Genomic DNA, 20,224 nt, shown 5'->3' with positions numbered 1-20,224 from the left:
CCTATCTATTGTGCTCCTAATTTACCAAAGGTCTCACAGCCCTTGATAAATTCTGTGCTCAGACTTCAGGGTCTACAGCTTAAACTGCATTTAGACCTGCTCCAACATGGTCTGACATTTCAGCGTATTTTGGGCAGATGCGACTTGTCGCACGAAAGTCGCACTTGATAAATTCAGCACCAATGTATTTTCCAATGCATTTCCGTCTAAAATAGACTTGCATGCATCATGTTCTAAAAATCCTCTACAGCAAAAGTCGCAGAAAAGTCGCACATATTTAGACTGCGACTTTCTGTGCGACAAATTTAGACAGGAAAAAACAGTCTAAATCCTTTGATAAATCTCCCCCCATGTGTACATCCCCCACATATATCATAGAGGTGCATGTTCTTCATAAATAGCAAAGTAGCTTAGACATGGTAGACAAGTTCCTAAGTGTGGTCTGGGCTGGCGCGAGATTGCGCTAAAATTTTAGTCACAGTTGATACTGTAAATCACCAACCACTGTAAAAAGCTAACCATGCCACACTACATTCAGGTTGTTTTCTTGAAAAGGTTGAATTTGACAATGTTTTTTACCTATTGTGCAAATATTTGTGACTTTTTGAACCAAAAGATAAAACCAATGATAACTTCTATCTTCTTAAAATGTATGTCCAACGTTCCCTCGGCATGGCATGCAACTCTCCATGCTGGTATTTAAATGGGTACTCCACTGCTAGGCATCCTATCCCCTATTCAAATCATAGGGGATAAGATGTCTGATCGCAGTGGTCCTGCCACTGGGAACCCCGCAATCTCCATGCAGGGGAGATGTCCCGCCCCCTCCCATAGACATGAATGGAGGGGTGTGGTGTGATGTCCCGAGGGGTGCGTGATGTGACATAATGACCACTGCGCCAAGATCATGGGGGTTCCCAGTGGTGGAAGCCCTGCGATCAGACATCTCTCAACTTGCGCTTTAATGAGTTGTCATATTGTAAAAAGAAGGCACTTAAATCTACTTAGGACATAAGCATCAGGAAGATCTAATTTACATCTCCTTGGCTTACTTTTACTTAAAAGGGCTTATTTTGGATTTAAAAAAAAACATAGCTGCTTTCTTCCAAAAACAGCACCACTTTTATCCTCAGGTTGTGTGTGGAATTGCAGCTCAGATCTGTTGAAGGGAATGATGCTAAGCTGCAATACCACACACTATCTGAGGAAAGGTGTGGTGCTGTTTTTGGAAGAAAGTAGCAATGTTTTTTTTCCCCCCACAAATTATTTGGTTTTAGTAAAGTCTCCAAGATGTTGAATCCAGTTTTGAGAACTTTCAGAAATAATGAAAGTATTATACAGTAGCTCTTTATACAAGCTTTATCTTGCTTTATCTTGAATCCAGGGTCCCTATAAATAACTAATATTAAGAATCTTTTATCTCTTACTGTCTCTCCACTTAAAGTAAGGGAAAACTATCTATTTTGTAAAATTGGCAAAATCCCAAAACTCTTAAGGCCAGTGCAAGAGCAATTATGACCCCGGCATCAATGAACAGTCTCTGAAGAATAATGTCAGCTCTAGCAGGAAGCTATACATAGCTATTCTAATGATTTTACCTTCTGAAATAATGTAGCACTATCTGTGGATAAAGACTCTCTTGTTTACTATATAAAAGAATTAATGATGCCCTGATTTTCCTAGCTAAGTCATTGGATTGTATTTTATGTTCTTGATGTTGGATACATTGAAGGCTGTGAATTTATTGCGAATAAACATTAGAAAAACAATCAATAAAATAACAATGAAGTCTAAACCCCTACATTGACGTCTTGTGTTGCAGCTCTTATAGGAACGGGGCTTGTGCAGAAAATGAGCTGTTTGCAGTGAGTGAATGTATATACAAGACCCCCTGTATATATCAGAGCCATTTACATGGAGTTTTTACACGAACATGTGGCCTATGTGTCCGTGTGGCCCTGTGTGCCTCTGGGTAGTGCCTCAAGGTGGCGTCACAATATGAAGATACAATGCATTCAGATTACACTCAGCCTCCAATAGGATGTGCTATGATTTTTTTCTTCTTGGCATTTTAATACGTAACAAAAGAGTTCTACAGTAACAATACACAGGCACATAAACACAGAAAGTGTTATAAACATTATACTAAACAGAGGATTAAAGTTTTTGAGTACAATCAAAGCTCTAATACAAGCTGTCAATCATCCTATGTATCTATGGTCAATGATAGAATCCTTTTATCCATTCTATAGTAACTCTTCTAAGCCTTTACCTGTGCCTATTGCCTATCTCTACTGGTAATTACATGATTTGCCTATATTGACAATAAATGATTGTGGCTTTACTCATAAGGAGATGACAGAGTTAATGTATAGTCATTGGGGGAACATGGCTTGTACGGGCTGTGTATAGGGAAAAAGCTCATTCATTTTCCCCGTCACTCAGCGAAAGGCATGCACTGCAATATTTAACACATCAGAAGATGGTCTGTTTGCAATATGAGATGTGGGTTTCAGTGTAGCTATTTTGTCATTTTGTCTTTCAGCAGATTTATAGATTTACAGCACACAGTCATTTATCACATCCTTTGAGAGATTTTCTGTCATATTCTATAATTAATGTATGCGCCGGACATCATAATTTCAGCCTAGAATGGCTACTGTTGCACATGCAAATGAGTAAAACTGAGGACATGGAATATAGAAATCTAGGTCATGGGCAGTGACCCTCTTTTTATTTTAAACATCACCTATAATGGACAATGTCAGCTGTATGTAAACCAGCATCCTGCAACAGAAAGGCCAGGATCAGTGTAAGAATATACCATTTCATATATTGCATATTCTTTTTGAATCTTTTCTGTTCTAGTTTCTATCCAATCTTACTGGAGCAGTACTCTGCCTTTAGAGAATTTCTTGAACTCAATGTTGCAAAGACCTTAAAGGATAGGGGATAACATGTCTGATCGCGGGGGTCCCACTGCTGGGGATCTCCTGCCGCACCCGGTGTTTTAAACAAACACCGGGTTACTGCCGCAGTGGTCGTGATGTCAAGGCATGACATCCCATAGACATGAATGGAGGGGGTGAGGTGTGACGCCATGAGGGGGCGTGGCCATGACATCACGATCACAGCCTCTGGCTCCGAGTGTTCTGAACAAAATGCTCAGAAAGCTGGAGCACCGGAGTACCCCTTTAAGTTGCTTTTTTTCTGTGAAGCTGTAAAAAATCTATACAGCTTTTTCTCATATATATAGTAATGCAATAAATTTGACCACTATCAGACTAGGTTCACACCATCTTCTATAGAGGTTAATGGGAGTTATTTAACTGGCATCACACCATGTTCTACACTAATTTTGTAGCTCAGTGGTTACAGAAACAGCATAGCTAATTTTGGTATATACAACTCCCAGTAACCTATATGGAAGTTATGCATTGTGTAAAAAGCAGGCCTACCAACCAGCAGCAAAAGCCCAGAGGTGAGCCCTATACTGTGAATATGCCATAAGTTTCAAAATGACAAAAATCTTTTAAATATATGTCACAAATGTGTAAACCTAACCTGTTGCTAAACTACAACCCCCATCATTCCCAGACAAAGACTGTCTGGGAACAATGGGGGTTGTAGTTTATCAACAGCTAGAGCTCATTGTTTGGGAAGACACTGCCAGAAAGGGTCTATTCACACTATACAAAACCTACAATGTGAACAGAGCCATACTTACCACCTTGGCTCCTGGCTGTAGCCCCACCTTTAATTACATCATTACTAGAGGTCAGGCTAGACCTTACCAGGCCGAAGCAGGAGCCAGGGTGGTAAGTGAACATCTGGTGACAGTATACAGTATATATGGACATATATAAATGGCTCTATATACTTTATACCCCCAACAAGTTAACTGGCACTACTGAACAGCGCTGATTAGCTCTTTTCTTTCTGGGCTGGGGCACAGTGCTCAGCCCTGCATGGGTTACAGTAAACCAGCAATGTATACAAATTGTTGGTTCACTATATATTGTTACTGGGCAGGAGACATACAATGTATACCTCCTGCTCACATGAGTTTTTACCACCGCTGTATAGCTGGGGGAACAGCTCAGTCCCACTGACAGCAGGGACAGTATTCACCACAGCGATATGCTGCGCTAGATACTATACAGTTGGCCATGTTAACCAGCTTTTTAAAAAGACACGTATGCAAAAAAAAAAAAAAAAAAATCCTAAACAGAAATTTAAGCAACTTCATAGAGAAAGAAAATGAAAAGACTACTATGTATTAACAGGTCATTTTTCAGCTGTAGGGTAAATGTTCTTGAACAAGGCAAATCTAATTACTAAACACCATGAGGTCTACATCTCGTAGCCTAGACTAGTCACAAAGATGTGCAGTATAAGTGTAACCAATCTGAAATACTCATATGCTTTATAATGCCTATATTTACATAAGAGAGGCAGTTATTGCGTGGGTGGTAGCATGAAAAAAAAATGACTAGATGTTAAAAACATCAGAGCTTGTTCGCGAGAAGCTCATCAACATGTGCGAGGAACAGCTTAACCCTCCAGCTAGGCAGCAGACTGGGATGTCAGCACATAAGGAATTGTTTGGTTATGGGAAGATGTTCATGCAGATGGGTGGGTGATGAGACAAGGACAAACACCCTGGAAATGTGTCTGTTTCTATGTGCGTAAAATACAGTATAATCAGGTATCTTGCATTATGTTTCATTGCAAGTAGATCTTACAGAATCACTTTGTATTCCCAACAATGCCATGCCAACACATATGTTCTACATTCACCCAGCAGCGACCAGTGTAAGGTGATCTTATCAAGAATAAAGCTTGAAAGCATTTAGTAGTTTGGGCAGTTCCCAGGTGATTTCTGCCTGCCCTGCCAGCATTGATTCATCATAGATCTTTAAAGGGGTACTCCACCTCTTATCCTCTATCCAGGGGACCACCACAATCTCCTTGCTGCTTCGGGTGCAGCTCCAGAGGCTTGTGACTTCATGTCCGCGCCCCGCTGGTGACATCACGACCAAGCCCCCATAATGGGCCGTCACGCCCCCTCCCATAGACTTGCATTGAGGTGGTGTGATGTCAGAAGCCTCCGCCCTGCATCGCCAGTCATCCGGCATGGAGCTCGCTCGCTCCGCGCACTGGATGTCTGGGGTGCTGCAGCCGAGATCCTTTGGATAGGGGATAAAATGTCTAGGGGCATAGTATGCCTTTAAAGGGGTTATCCAGGAAAAAACATTTTTTAATATGTATATCAACTGGCTCCAGAAAGTTAAACAGATATGTAAATTACTTCTATTAAAAAATCTTAATCCTTATTGTACTTATGAGCTTCTGAAGTTAAGGTTGTTCTTTTCTGTCTAAGTGCTCTTTGATGACACATGTCTCGGGAACCGCCCAGTTTAGAAGAGGTTTTCTATAGGGATTTGCTTCTAAACTGGGTGGTTCCCGAGACACGTGTCATCAGAGAGCACTTAGAAAAGAACAACCTTAACTTCAGAAGCTCATAAGTACTGAAAGGATTAAAAAAAATTAATAGAAGTAATTTAAAAATCTGTTTAACTTTCTGGAGCCAGTTGATATACAAAAAAAGTTTTTTCCCTGGATACCCCCTTTAACTCTTTGGATATAGAAAGAAATCTGTTGATCTCCCTCTCTACCCAACAGGGAGGGATCTATCGAGGATCTAACAAGCTTCTCTGTCTACTTGGGTTACTGTAGGGAGTGAAAAAGCAAAAATTGTATTTTTATCAAACAAAATATATATACTAAATCATTTGTGTTTGATTTTGGCAAATAATTATATTTTAACTATATAAGGAACAATATTAATGGGGGGGGGGGGGATTTATCAAAACTTGTGCAGAGGAAAACTTGCCCAGTTGCTCATAGCAACCAATCAGCTCACTTCTTTCATTTTTATGAAGGCCTGTGAAAAATGAAAGAAGCGATCTGATTGGTTGCTATGGGCAACTGGGCAAGTTTTCCTCTGCACGGGTTTTGATAAATCTCCCCCAATAATCCTTATTTCTAACAGATTGTAAATTGTAAAGGTGCCGCCCAGTTGTATGTGTTACCACTGCCCTATCAAATAATATTGTACTGTAACATACTGTAGTCACGTTATGGTGATGATGCATGACCGCAATGTTTTTTTTTTTTTTTTTCATTACAGACACATAGAAAACTGGAGGGCATTACAGCTTTTGAATGTAGTGGACATGGAACTTTACACTGAAATCCAAAGCCTGTGAGTATTACACTTGTCCATCTAAATGAATGTAATAGTATAAGAGCTGATGAATAACTATGATCACTGGCCGTGCTTTTTTATTTTGTCCATTACCATTATAGCCTCACAATATAAGTAGTATTAGTGTCTATATAGGATCAGACTGTAACACTGTGCATCAAAGTATCCAAAACCTGGTATGTAAACATTGGATCATGTGTATTGATAACAATATGTTCAATTTTTAATTATTTTTTATTTTTTTATTTTTTTTAGCCATTGCTATTGCTATGTGTAGATTTGAACCCATGGCCCCAGTGTTGTTAGCCAGCAATACTAACAACTTAGACCAGATTCACACATCGTAAAACTACATGAAAAATATAGGTGTAAAATAAAAATAAATATTGGCTGTATTTTGAATGAACTTAGGGACTCTATGAAAGTCTATGGAAAAGTGCCCGTCAGTGCACACATTTGGGGAGATTCATCAAGCAAATGTAAGGTGTAGATTCAGTCCCCAACATAAGGTGAGTTAAAATCTCCAAACTTTAATCATCCAGGTTAAAAACCGAGTAAGAGCAACATGTCACTGTAGAGTGATAAACGCTGACGTGTTTCGGGCTCAAGAATAGCCCTTAATCGTATCAATGATAGAAGGCAAATGTAACATTTATATACTCTTAGATACAGAAAAGGAGAAATCAGAACTCACGTGTCAAACAAGGGGAGGAGACATCAGTCCACTGGACCTGGAATGAGTTATGCTAATTCAAAGCAAGGTGCATATGTGAAGCGTAACAAAGCGTCAATTAGTCATGGCAACTCTATACACATACAGAGACTTGCTAAGAGTAATGGATACGTCACTAGTGGGGAACGCTATGTACACAGCAAATTCACAGGCAACATATTTTTTCTGAACTATGTTGACCTTAATTTACAGTTCACATATCCTGTATCATCTGATAGCATAGATTTTTTTTTCTATCGCTTATGGGCAATGTCACTACTGGCAACATTGACACTAAATAATATAGTAAACCCACGGCCAGGAACAATATCCTACATGCCGCCAGCTGCCACCCTGTCCATATGACCAAAAACCTCCCCATTGGGAGTTTATTAAGGCCAAGAGAGCTTGTTCTGACCCTATAGAATACACGACCACCAGCAGGGAGACAATGACACGTCTTAAATCCAGGGGTTATGCAGCTGGCATTTTGAACAGTGTGAAGGCTATAGCCGATTCTAAGACTCGAGAATATTATTTAACATCTTCCAAAAAAAAAGAAGCAGCTCTGAAAACAAAAATTGGAAAAAACACACAAAAACAAACAGGATTTTCAACCTCCCACGTTCTCCACATCATTCAGTGTCAACTTCTGCCAGATACGTGACATTCTCATAAAACATTCTCATTTTGCATCAAGATCCCATACTTGCTCAAATTCCTCAACAGGGTTCAGATGTGTGGCTAAAAGAGCTTAGTCACTGAGTAATTTACTATCTCCCAGTGTTACAGATGTGCAAAAAACACGTTGCAATATTTGCAAATATATTAAGACTTCTACCAATTTTATTTTATCTGTCACAGGTCGTACTTTCCCCATCAACTGTGAGACGTCTCATGTGGTATACTTTGAACTTGCACAGTGTGCAACACTCAATATGTAGGATGCACTGCGCGCAAATCAAAGACAAGAAAAGCGGGACATCTCAGAGATGGTAGGGATGTTTCCGATCGTTCATCGTCGGGCTTATCTAAACATATAACTGACGTACACTCTGGGTCATGTGACAGCATTATTATTCAGGGCATAGAGAAAGTTAGCCCTTCTAAGCGAGGTGGTGACTGGTCTCATGCTTTATTTAGTAGAGAAGCCTTTTGGATTCTAAACCTGAATACACGTGAACCCCGGGGTCTAAATTACTGCAATGACCTGAAGTACTTCTACTAATTTGTGTTATCATTTGCGTGCCCTATTATATTCATATATCAACATACCAGTATTTCATATAGTACCATAAGTGTATCAATTATGTTTTCATCTTATGCTATGTGTTTTTGGGATCATACCTTATTGTATGTACAATTAGTATTGAAGGCAGCTCACTCCCTCCTTCTGCGCACACCTGTGCACCGCCGGCACCGCCCCGGCTTCACTGGTAAGATTCAGGTAAAGGATAATGTCCGGCACCAGGGTTTCAGATATAAAACTTGCGTTTATTGAAGACAAGACATATGGTCGCGGTAGTCACCCTGACTTATTGTATGTACATCACGTTCTCTTGCTCATGATGCTATAGTCACCTTCTATTTGTTGCCTGTGAATTGGCTGTGTACATAGCGTTCCCCACTAGTAACGTATCCATTACTCTTAACAAGTCTCCGTATGTGTATAGGGTTGCCATGACTATTTGATGCTTTGTTCCTCTTCACATATGCACCTTGCTTTGAATTAGCACATGTCATTCCATGTCCGGTGGACTGATGTCTCCTCCCCTTGTTTGACACGTGAGTTCTGATTTCTCCTTCTCTGTATCTAAGAGTATATAAATGTTACATTTGCCTTGTATCATTGCCATGATTAAAGGGGTACTCCACTGCTCAGCGTTTGGAACAAACTGTTCCAAATGCTGGAGCCGGCGCCGGGAGCTTGTGACATCATAGTCCGCCCCCTCAATGCAAGTCTATGGGAGGGGGCGTGACGGCTGTCACGCCCCCTCACATAGACTTGCATTGAGGGGGCGGGTTTGTGACATCATGAGGGTTGGGGCTATGGCGTCACAAGCTCCCGGCACCGGCTCCAGCGTTCGGAACAGTTTGTTTCAAACGCTGAGCAGCGGAGTACCCCTTTAACTTGGATTATTAAAGTTTGAAGATTTTAGCTCACCTTCTGTTGGGAGCTGGATCTACACTTTACATTTGCTGCTATGTCTACTATGCCTCAGACATTCATGTCTATTGGGACTGGGGGGTGAGCTGTTTTGCGTTTTTTCCATTTTATTGAGATTCATCAAGACCTGTCCTGAGGTAAAGTTGACCAGTTACCCATAGCAACCAATCAGATTATTTTATTTTTCTCAGAGACCTTTTAAAAAATGAAAGAAAGAATCTGGTTGCTATGGGCAACTGGTCGACTGTTCCTCTGCACAAGTTTTAATGAATCTCCCCCATTGGCTCTGAGTGAAGGGTTCTATTTGTTGTAGGTTTAGTAATCCATGTGTTTGTTCTTCATTTATTTATTAGGTGGCCAAGCAATGAAGTTGCACTGGATACCTATTGTTTTTGCTCATATTATTATTTTTATTATGATTATTATTATTATTCCATCACAAATTTCAACTGCTTATATCAGCTGCACTGTAACTCCAAAACTCTGACTTTGCAGAGTGGTTGACCCATGAGCTGTGCATAATCTTATGTAATATAAAGGTCATAGGTCACATGGTAAGGCCGCCATCTTGGTTTTTGTGGCAATTTTGCACAATATTCAAAAATCTTCTTCTTTGGAACTGCTAAAGCTACAGGTATATTATTTACTGTATGTGGTGACACTATTATGTGGTGATTTGTTCATTATAAGACTGTTGGTCACATGGTGTGGCCGCCATATTGGATTGTACAATATTCCACAAACCTCTTTTTTTAAACCATTTGTTAGGATAACTTATACTTTGGCAGACATGTTTATGGCCACCTCCTGTTCCAAGCTTGTTAAAGCTGGTTCATTTGCATATTCAATGTGGACGCCGCTTGCCAATAGGATTTAGATAGCATTAATATTAATGCACAATTTTTTTTTGAATGATTGTAATATGTACACTGTTAATGAAAAACATATGTTTCTTTGCACAATGGAAAAATACTCTATTGTGCTTTCGATTTTTTGTAAAAAAAAGGTCATAGGTCACATGAGCAGGCAGCCATTTTGTTTTAGGTGACAATATTATGTGCTATATGCAAAGACACGTCTTTCTGAAACAGTTGTACAAATATCCTTGTATGGTTCTACTGTGACCGAGACTCATACATGTATGTTTGACGTTATTCAACCATATGGTTCGGCGGCCATTTTGAATAATGTAAATATCATCAATTATTCCTATTATTTCTATGGGGCTTTATCTTATATGCCTGTAATTACTTCAATGTTACTTCACAACTCATGAAATTTTAATGGTAGAGCCCAGTACTATGTATAATCTGGTATAACATAAAGGTCATAGGTCACATTGTCAGGTAGCCATATTGGTTTGTATGGCACGTTTTTGAAACCTCTGCATTTCTTCAATTTCTTCAAGTTACTGATTTAAATTTTTTTATATATGGTTACATTGTGATCACAATTATGACTTGTTATTACAAGTCTATTGATCACATGGTTTAGCAGCCATGTTGAATTGCGCAATATTCTACAAGCATGTTCTTCTCTGAAACCGTTTGTTAGAGTAATTTATAATTTGGCAGACATATTCATGGTTACCTCTTGTACCAAGGTTGTTAAAGCTGGTTCATTTGCATAATCATTATGGCCACGGCTCACCAATAACATTTAGATTTAGATAGCATTAATAATGATATTCAGTTTTGTCAAATGTGTGTAATATGTACACTGTTAATCTAAAAGTTATATTTCTTTGCACAATGGTAGATTACTCACATTTTGTACCACAATTGACCACCATATTTGGCAGCCATATTGAATTGCGCAACATTCTGCATACGTGGTTTTCTCTGAAATCACTGGTCAGAACAATTTGAAAATTACCAAAAAGGTTCGTGATTACTTTCTGTACCACAATTGATCATCAGATTTTCTTCTAAAACAAGAGCTAGGGACTAATTCTGTGTGCTGCCGTCCGTAATGTAGCGCTCCATTCACCCACGCTGGATATGTGGTGGTGCTCACGCTGTACGAGTACAGGTATATAGTATATCCAAAAGAGAACGAAAAGAAGAAGCGGTTCACTCACCAATCCAGTGCTGTGCTGTTTATTCGGTAACGTGGTTACATAGGCCACATGCGGTCAGATGGAACGGCAGGGCAAGAGGTGTAGCTATCTGGGGAACCCAGATTGCCTGACCAAAGATCACTATGTTGCGCCCCCTGAATTGTGCTGCTCAGCTAATGTGAGTAAATGAGAATGACTATTGACTACAACATGTGAAACTTAATAATTCCATCCAGGATGAATTTGTGGCTGTGGTAATTTGGGGGTCACAATGTGACACCATTTAGTGCAGATCAGTTCAGCTCCCCCATTTGCAAGAACGAAGTGCATGGACAGCTGTGGAGCAACAGCAACTTGTAAGGACAAGAAATCCAGCACAAAACGGCATCATAAAATGGATGGTCACAGGAAACCACAGGGTCACAGAAAGCCAAACATTTTATGATGCTGTTTTATGGGTTTAATAAACCACCTAAAGAGCAAGAACTGATTTGTGCTGGATTTCTCTATGTGTGACCACATTTACTTACATTAGCTGAGATTCAGCACCATTCAAGGAGAACAACATGGCGATCTTTGACCGTGCGACCCATTTTTGCCATGTAGCCCTAACCTTATATTGTAACCTTGTTCTTTATACAGTAATAGTCACTGCACACAGATAAACAGTGATCTCAATGCTACCTATCAGTAATAGCGCCCACATATACTATAAGGCTAAGTTCACAGACAGAATGTCCACATGGGGAATCTCCGTGCAGATATTCCGCAAACTGCAGGACACCGACATAATATGCCGGCACTAGGACTGCACAGGAATGCAGAGTCTCATAGACAGCCATGCATTCTGTGCGGACACAGAAAAAGGAATTTCCGTGCCAGAAACATCTATGGATCCGCCAGTGTCCCGACCCATTTTGTGCCTCCAGCTGTTGCCACCCCCTTCCCCTGCCTCGCCCGCCCCTGGCCTGCTGAAAATTTACTTTTAGTCCCCCCCCTCCATATTAAGTTGGCAGCACAGTTCCCCCCCACATTAGTTTGGCAGTATAGTTCCCCCACATTAGGTTGACAGTATGTTCCCCCACATTAGGTTGGCAATATAGTTCCCCCACATTAGGTTGGCAGTATAGTTCCCCCCGCATTAGGTTGGCAGTATAGTTTCCCCCACATTAAGTTGGCAGTATAGTTCCCTTTCATTAGGTTGGCAGTATGTTCCCCCACATTAGGTTGGCAGTATAGTCCCCCCCCCCCCACACACTAGGTTGGCAGTATAGTTCCCCCACATTATGTTGGCAGTATAGTTCCCCCACATTAGGTTGGCAGTATAGTTCCCCCACATTAGGTTGGCAGTGTATTCCCCCACATTAGGCTGGCAGTATAGTTCCCCCCACATTAGGTTGGCAGTATAGTTCCCCCACATTAGGTTGGCAGTATAGCTCCCCCACATTAGGTTGGCAGTATAGTTCCCCAACATTAGGTTTGCAGTATAGTTCCCCCAACATTAGGTTGGCAGTATAGTTCCCCCACATTAGGTTGACAGTATAGTCCCCCCACATTAGGTTGGTAGTATAGTTCCCCCACATTAGGTTGGCAGTATGTTCCCCACAGACATACAGCCTACAACCATATACAGTGTATGGCTGGAGGCTGTATGTCTATGTATTGCCCTGCTTCAGTGCTCCGACCACCGCTCCTCCTGGCTTATAGGCCATAGCAGTAGGTCCCGGGACCTGAGGAGCAGTGGTCGGAGCACTGAAGATGACGTGCCTCTGGTAACTTACCATGCTGGCCAGCGGGCGTCCTCCTGCTCGATGCTCTGCGCCTCCGTTCCTATGGGCACACGCACGGGATGTCAGTGACATCCCAGCGTGCGCTATCTCTGGCGTGCGCCCCTGTGTTTTTAAAGTTAATGCAGTGCCGCAGAGAGTTAATGCGGGCAACCTTGTGTCCCGAAATGATCTTTCGGGACACAGGGATGTCCTTAATAGTGATGGGGGAAATTAATCCTCCCTCCCCTCCCCTCCGCCACTGATACTTACACTACCAATATTGCAAGGGCCATCTTTAATTTTGATTAGACTCTGGGCAAGCAATTTTTTTGCCCCTGCCCCCCTCCCCCCATTTTTGCCACCATAGGCAAAAGCTAAGTTTTCCGCCCCTTGACTCCAACCTTACTACTGGGGTGACACACTGTAACAAACCTCCTCCTCATGTAATCACCTTACTACTGGGGTGACACACTGTAACAAACCTCCTCCTCATGTAATCACCTTACTACTGGGGTGACACACTGTAACAAACCCCCTCCTCATATAATCTCCTTACTACTGGGGTGACACACTGTAACAAACCTCCTCCTCATGTAATCACCTTACTACTAGGGTGACACACTGTAACAAACCTCCTTCTCCTGTGATACCTTACTACTAGGGTGACACACTAACAAACCTCCTCCTCATGTAATCTCCTTACTAATGGGATGACACACTGTAACAAACCTCATACATACACACATCATACATACATATACACATAGACATCTAACATGCATACACACATCATACATACACATACATCTATCATGCACACATGATACATGTACACATGAAAGATCATACACATACATATACAATACACATCCCCAACCCAAAGCCTCTCCTTACCCCCAGGAGATGATTGCTGGAGATCGGGTTGGCTGAGGCTGCCTTGCTTCTGCCCCAGGGTCACGTCAGTAGGAGCTCCCAGCAGCCCCTGGCCTCCTCAACCCTGCAGGGCCGCACATAGTAGAAAAAAAAAAGTGCTGGCCCGGGCCCCCGAGCAGTGGAGCGCAAGCAGCGTTCATTCCTCCATTAAATATGATGAGGATGTGAGGGGGGTTTACTAGTGGAGCGCTGCCTGAGCGTGGTGACTTCTGATTAGTTGAGTGCAAGCAGTGCTCCTCCAGAATGCTGAGGACAGGGGGAGGAGTGTTAGTGCCTTAAGCCCTGAATACTGCATTTTGCGCAAAATTGCGGTAAAATTGCTGCAAAAACGCTGCAATTTTACCGCGATTTTGCGCAAAATGCAGTACTGTTAGTAATGCCCTAAAGCTTTTCAGGGGCCCCCTTTTGGATGGGGGCCCTAGGCAACTGCCTAGGATGCCCAACCCTAACGCCGGCCCTGAATGGGGCAGCGGTGCCAGCAATGGGTGCCACTGCCCCTTCTCTCCCCCTGGCTATCGGCACCGCTGCCCCATTGCCGGCGCCGCTTCTCTCCCCCTGGCTAACGGCCAGGGGGAGAGAAGGGGCAGCAGCGCCGACAGCAAGGGGGAGAGAAGCGGCGGCAGCAGGGCTCTAGACCCCAGGACAGGCAGGGGCTGAGAAGCCGGCAGCGGCGGCAGGTCTCTGCACCTGCAAAAGCCGCTGCAGTTCCTTGATTTCATGCGCCCGCTTTAAATAATTGAACTGCAGCGGCTTATCGGCGTATAACACGCAGATACACTTTAAGCTAAATTTTTTAGCCTTAAAAATGCGTGTTATACGCCGATAAATATGGTAATTCCAATGTTGCACTTGCAACCACTTTTTTATTGAGTACATTATTACATAAAAAATACAGCCCATATTGATGAATCCAGCCTTACAATGTATTAAAGAGGTGATGAATACATTGTACTGATACATACACCTTCTCTATACGCATACCCTTTAGAAAAAGGTCTATATTGACACACTAAAGCAGATTTTTTAAAAAATGTGTTTGTGGATAGACCATGTCATCAAATGTGCCAAAATACTGCCCTAATAGGTGTGTATACATGGGGTGGCCTTCATGAAAATTCTTGACAGAGATGCCAGCTTTAATTCTAACCGTTCAATTGTTGTAAGGAGACATAATGTATATTATAATATAGTTACCATATAACAGCATGCAACTCTTAGTTTAGAACAGCCTTCTCGATACAATTTCTATGTTGTATAAGAGACTTCCCTGTTTATTTGCTGTATTGGCCTTTTCATTTTCTTACGATAGAGAACAGGAATTGGCAGGATTTTAACACAAGACTTTATTTGCTAATGCTAATGAAGTTGTTTGCAGAGCTCCCTGTCCTGCAAAACTATGGGACCCTCACATAAAACCCTCACTTACGGATTCTGGCCAAAGCCTTGGGCCATGACATGTGCCAAACAGAACGCACGTAAATTAGTCTAGGCAGCAGGGAGAGGGTCAGGCGGCATTTCTGGGGCATGAACACACTTTTTTACTAAAAATGCATTTAACTGGATGACCAGATTTACATATATTAAAATCCATATTTTATGAACTATGAGATTCCTTTAACGTGAACCAGTTATCAGCATTAAAAATAAAATCAAGGTATTCCTATGAACTTTGTATAGCCTCAGGTCCCTGGTGTCAATGCTGAAGTCAGAAGGAAGGAAGTCTTACACAAAGGAAGCAGTGCCAGGGGGTGCCAGCCTAAGTCATATACTCAAAGCCTCATATTCACATATATGCTCCTCCCTCAATCCTTATTAAAATTATACTTCCCACTCATCTGACTATTCAGAGAAAAGTGGAGATAGTCAACTAAATAGTAAAAACCCTACATCTCAAGGGGTGCATGCTATCATGCTTTTACATATTAACAACACATCATAATATAGTATGTCTCATAACAACTGTATGCTTAGGGTCAAATATATATATATAAATATATATATATATATATATATATATATATATATATGCAAATCATAAAATGTTGCAGTATCTTGTAATACCTTTTTTATTGGACCAACAGCATTTTGTAGAGACAAGCTTTCGGGATTCCTCCCTTTATCAAGTCCAAAGCAAATTGATAAAGGGAGGAACCCCGAAAGCTTGTCTCTACAAAATGCTGTTAGTCCAATAAAAAGGTATTACAAGATACTGCAACATTTTATGATTTGCATCTGCATCACTGGACTAATACGGCTACTCAAATTTACTATATATTTATATATATATATATATATATATATATATATATACATACATATATATATATATATATATATATATATATATAGTCATGGCCGTAAATGTTGGCACTCCTGAAATTTTTCAGGAAAAGGAAATATTTCTCACAGAAAAGGATTGCAGTAACACATGTTTTGCTATACAAACATTTATTCCCTTTGTGTGTATTGGAACTAAACCAAAAAAGGGAGGGAAAAAAGCAAATTAGACATAATGTCACAACAAACTCCAAAAATGGGCTGGACAAAATTATTGGCACCCTTAACTGAATATTTTGTTGCACACCCTTTGGAAAAAAATAACTATCAGTCACTTCCTATAACCATCAATAAGCTTCTTACACCTCTCAGCTGGAATGTTGGACCACTCTTCCTTTGCAAACTTCTCCAGGTCTCTCTTATTGGAAGGGCGTCTTTTCCCAACAGCAATTTAAGATCTCTCCACAGGTGTACAATGGGATTTACATCTGGACTTGTTGCTGACCACTTCAAAACTCTTCAGTGCTTTGTTGCCATACATTTCTGAGTGCTTTTTGTTTGGGGTCATTGTCCTACTGGAAGACCCAAGATCTCGGACGCAAACCCAGCTGTCTGACACTGGGCTGTACAATGTAATCTAAAATCCATTGGTAATCTTCAGATTTCATGATGCCTTGCACACATTCAGGGCACCCAGTGCCAGAGACAGCAAAACAACCCCAAAACATCATGTGAATTCAAGTAGAGAAAACAGAGATAGTCCCACATTCACAATTTGTATTTTGATCTACTTGCATCTCAGCATAAATTCAAAAACTAACAGGTTGTTAGTGTACATTTTGATCAAAAGGTACAAGCCCACTCGCCACGTCAAGGCCATCTTTTTAAAGTGGGTCCCTAACGTCCCTAGCATATAATGGCGTAGCACTGGGCGGCGACCACCACCACCGCAACACCAGTGCCCACAGTGGGAACAACCGACTGACAGAGCAGCCCCAATGCCACTCAGACCAGTCTTAGGCCGCGACTCCCCATAGACATGGTGCCACGGCAGCAACGGACGCCGCACAGCACCACACCAGTGTGAACAAGGTGTAAAAGCTCACTTACCATATGCTCCCAGTCAGACTGGGAGACTGCCAGTAAGGAAGGGGCCCTGTGTAGCTTCCTGCTAATTTATATAGGGCTGGGCTGAGGGGAGGGGTGGAGTGCAGATCAAGTAAAAACAACAAAAAAAGAAAGGGATAGAAAACACAATGTGAATTCAAGTAGGATTGCAGTAACATAAAATGCTTGCAGTAACACATGTTTTGCTATACACATGTTTATTCCCTTTGTGTGTATTGGATCAAATCAAAAAAGGGAGCAAAAAAAAAAAAAAAAAACTAATTGGACATAATGACACACCAAACTCCAAAAATGGGCTGGACATAATTATTGGCACCCTAAACTTAATATTTGGTTGTACACGCTTTGGAAAAATTAACTGAAATCAGTCGCTTCCTATAACCATCAATAAGCTTCTTACACCTCTCAGTCGGAATGTTGGGCCACTCTTCCTTTACAAACTGCTCCAGGTCTCTTATTGGAAGGGTGCTTTTTCCAACACCCATTTTAAGATCTCTCCACAGGTGTTCAATGGGATTTATATCTCGACTCGTTGCTGACTACTTCAGAACTCTAAAGTGGTTTGTTGCCATCCATTTCTGGGTGCTTTTTGATGTATTTATGGGGTCATTGTCCTGCTGGAAGACCAAAGATCATATGCTGGTGCAGTTGGCCCTGGGTTCCTCCTAATGCAAGACAATGCTAGACCTCGTGTGACTGGAGTGTGCCAGCAGTTCCTGCAAGAGGAAGGCATTGATGATATGGCCTGGCCCGCCCATTCCCCAGGCCTGAATCCGATTGAGTACATCTGGGACATCATGTCTCGTGCCATCCACCAACACCACAGTTGCACCACAGACTGTCCAGGAGTTGGTGCAACCTCATCAGGAGCATGCAGGCATTGTAGGGAGGTCATACGGGCACGTGGAAGCCACACACCACTGAACCTCATTTTTCACTTGAGTTAAGGACATTGCATCAAAGTTGGATCAGCCTGTAGTGTGGTTTTTCACTTTGATTTTGTGTGTTACTCCTTATTCAGACCTCCATGGGTTGATAAATTTGATTTCCATTGATAATTTTTTTTTGTCTTTTTTTTATTTCGTTGTCAGCACATTCAACTATGTAAAGACAAAAGTATTTCATACGATTATTTCATTCATTCAGATCTAGGATGTGTTATCTTAGTGTTCCCTTTATTTATTTTTTTGAGCTGTGATATATATGTGTATATATATATATATATATATATATATATATATATATATATATTAGATTACCAGAATCAGATCACCAGAGGCTACGAGATATCTGATGACAGGCCCTGGAGGTTAGAATTTTACATAGATATCTGTATTCACCCTTTGGCTAAGTTCACACACAGTTTTTTCCACACAGACTCTACAGATTATATGCTGGGGGAAAAAAAACACAGTGCAAGGAAAAAAGTGGTGCAGTTTTGTAGATTGCTTCTTTCATTTTTTTTTTTTAACCTGTAGAGGACGCAGGGCATACATGGGCGCCCTGGGCGCCTGGCACTTAACACACCAGTTCCGCCGTGGCTATTAAGTGAGAGCAGAAGCTGCTATTAGCAGCCAGGGACTCGCCGGGAATTGTGAACATCAGAGATCGTGCCGATGTCCACCATTAACCCCTCAGATGCCATGATCAATACTAATTACAGCAATTGTGGTGGTTTTGGTTGCTTCGGCGGTTGATTTGATCACCCACTGCATGGCTGAAGGGAATCAGATCAGCTAAGATGGCGGACAGAGGTCCCCTCACCTTCCTCCAGCTGTCATCATGGTAGATAAGAAAATTTCAGATAACACTGATCAGTGCTATGCCTATGCATAGCAATGATCTGTATCTGCAATCTAAAGATTGAAAAAAATAGTCTGTGGAAACTATAAAAATGTAAAAAAAAAATTAAGGTTTTAACACCTGCCACAAATGGACGTGAATGTATATCCATTGCAGGCTTCCAAGGTATGACGTGCGCTCAGCAGGTGAGCGTGCATCATACCCGGTGGGTCCTGGTTACAAGCAACCGGGACCCACGACTAATGCCGGACATCGCCGATCGGGCTGAAGTTCAGCCTTAACCCTTTAAATGCCACTATCAAGGTTGATTGCAGCATCTACAAGAGGTTAATTTAACTCTCGGCTAGCTCAGTGGGCTGATCGGGACTGCCACGGCGAAACCGCGGCATCCTGATCAGCTGAAAGGACGGAGGAAGGTCTCTCACCTTCCTTCCTGCCATCTGATCACCAATTCAATGCTCCGTGCCTTAGATCCAGGCAGGAGCAGTGGAGCGCCGATAACACTGATCAATGCTATGGCATAGCATTGATCAGTGCTAGCAATCAATGTATTGCATGTTATAGGGGGGGTTATAACATTGCAAAAAAAAAGTATAAAAAAGTTAATGAATGTGATTTAACCCCTTCCCTATTAAAAGTTTGAATCACCCATTTCCCATTTAAAAAAGAAACTATGTAAATAAAAATAAATACATACATATGTGGAATCGCCACATGCGTAAATGTCCAAACTATAAAAATATATTGTTAATTAAAGGGGTAGTCCAGTGCTTAAAAACATAAGGATAGGGGATAAGTTTCAGATTGCGGGGGGGTCCGACCACTGGAGCCCCCCGCAATCTCCTGTACGGGGCCCCAGCTCGCTGGCCAGATAGCAGATGTTGACCACCGCACGAATCGAAGACTGACACGTCCCCTCAATACATCGCTATGGCAGAGCCGGAGATTGCCGAAGGCAGTGCTCCGGCTCTGCCATAGAGTTGTTTTGAGGGGGCATGTCAGCCGCCGCTTCTGCAGTGGTCAACATGCCCCCTTCCTGCGGGCTGCCGGGCCCCGTACAGGTGATCGCGGGGGCCCCAGCAGTCGTAACCCTCACGATCTGAAA

At 41.8% G+C, this 20,224-nt stretch overlaps 1 protein-coding gene across 9 annotated transcripts in view; it reads left to right on the top strand.

Moving 5' to 3' along the window:
- The window catches only part of NTRK3 (neurotrophic receptor tyrosine kinase 3), a 688,036-nt gene that overhangs the window by 189,739 nt on the left and 478,073 nt on the right, over nt 1–20,224 (top strand). For 8 of the 9 annotated variants that reach the window (XM_056571897.1, XM_056571895.1, XM_056571892.1 and 5 more), the window contains one exon: nt 6,194–6,268. In XM_056571897.1, the coding sequence (XP_056427872.1) occupies nt 6,194–6,268 (75 nt within the window). Of the gene's footprint in view, nt 1–6,023; nt 6,085–6,193; nt 6,269–20,224 lie in introns of those variants that run through there. The other variant, XM_056571898.1, reaches the window with a different exon arrangement.

Source organism: Hyla sarda, chromosome 4, assembly GCF_029499605.1.
Source record: "Hyla sarda isolate aHylSar1 chromosome 4, aHylSar1.hap1, whole genome shotgun sequence".
Classification (NCBI taxonomy): Eukaryota; Metazoa; Chordata; class Amphibia; order Anura; family Hylidae; genus Hyla; species Hyla sarda.
The sequence above is the reverse complement of the archived record's forward strand: the minus strand, read 5'-3'. Positions and strand labels throughout refer to the sequence as shown.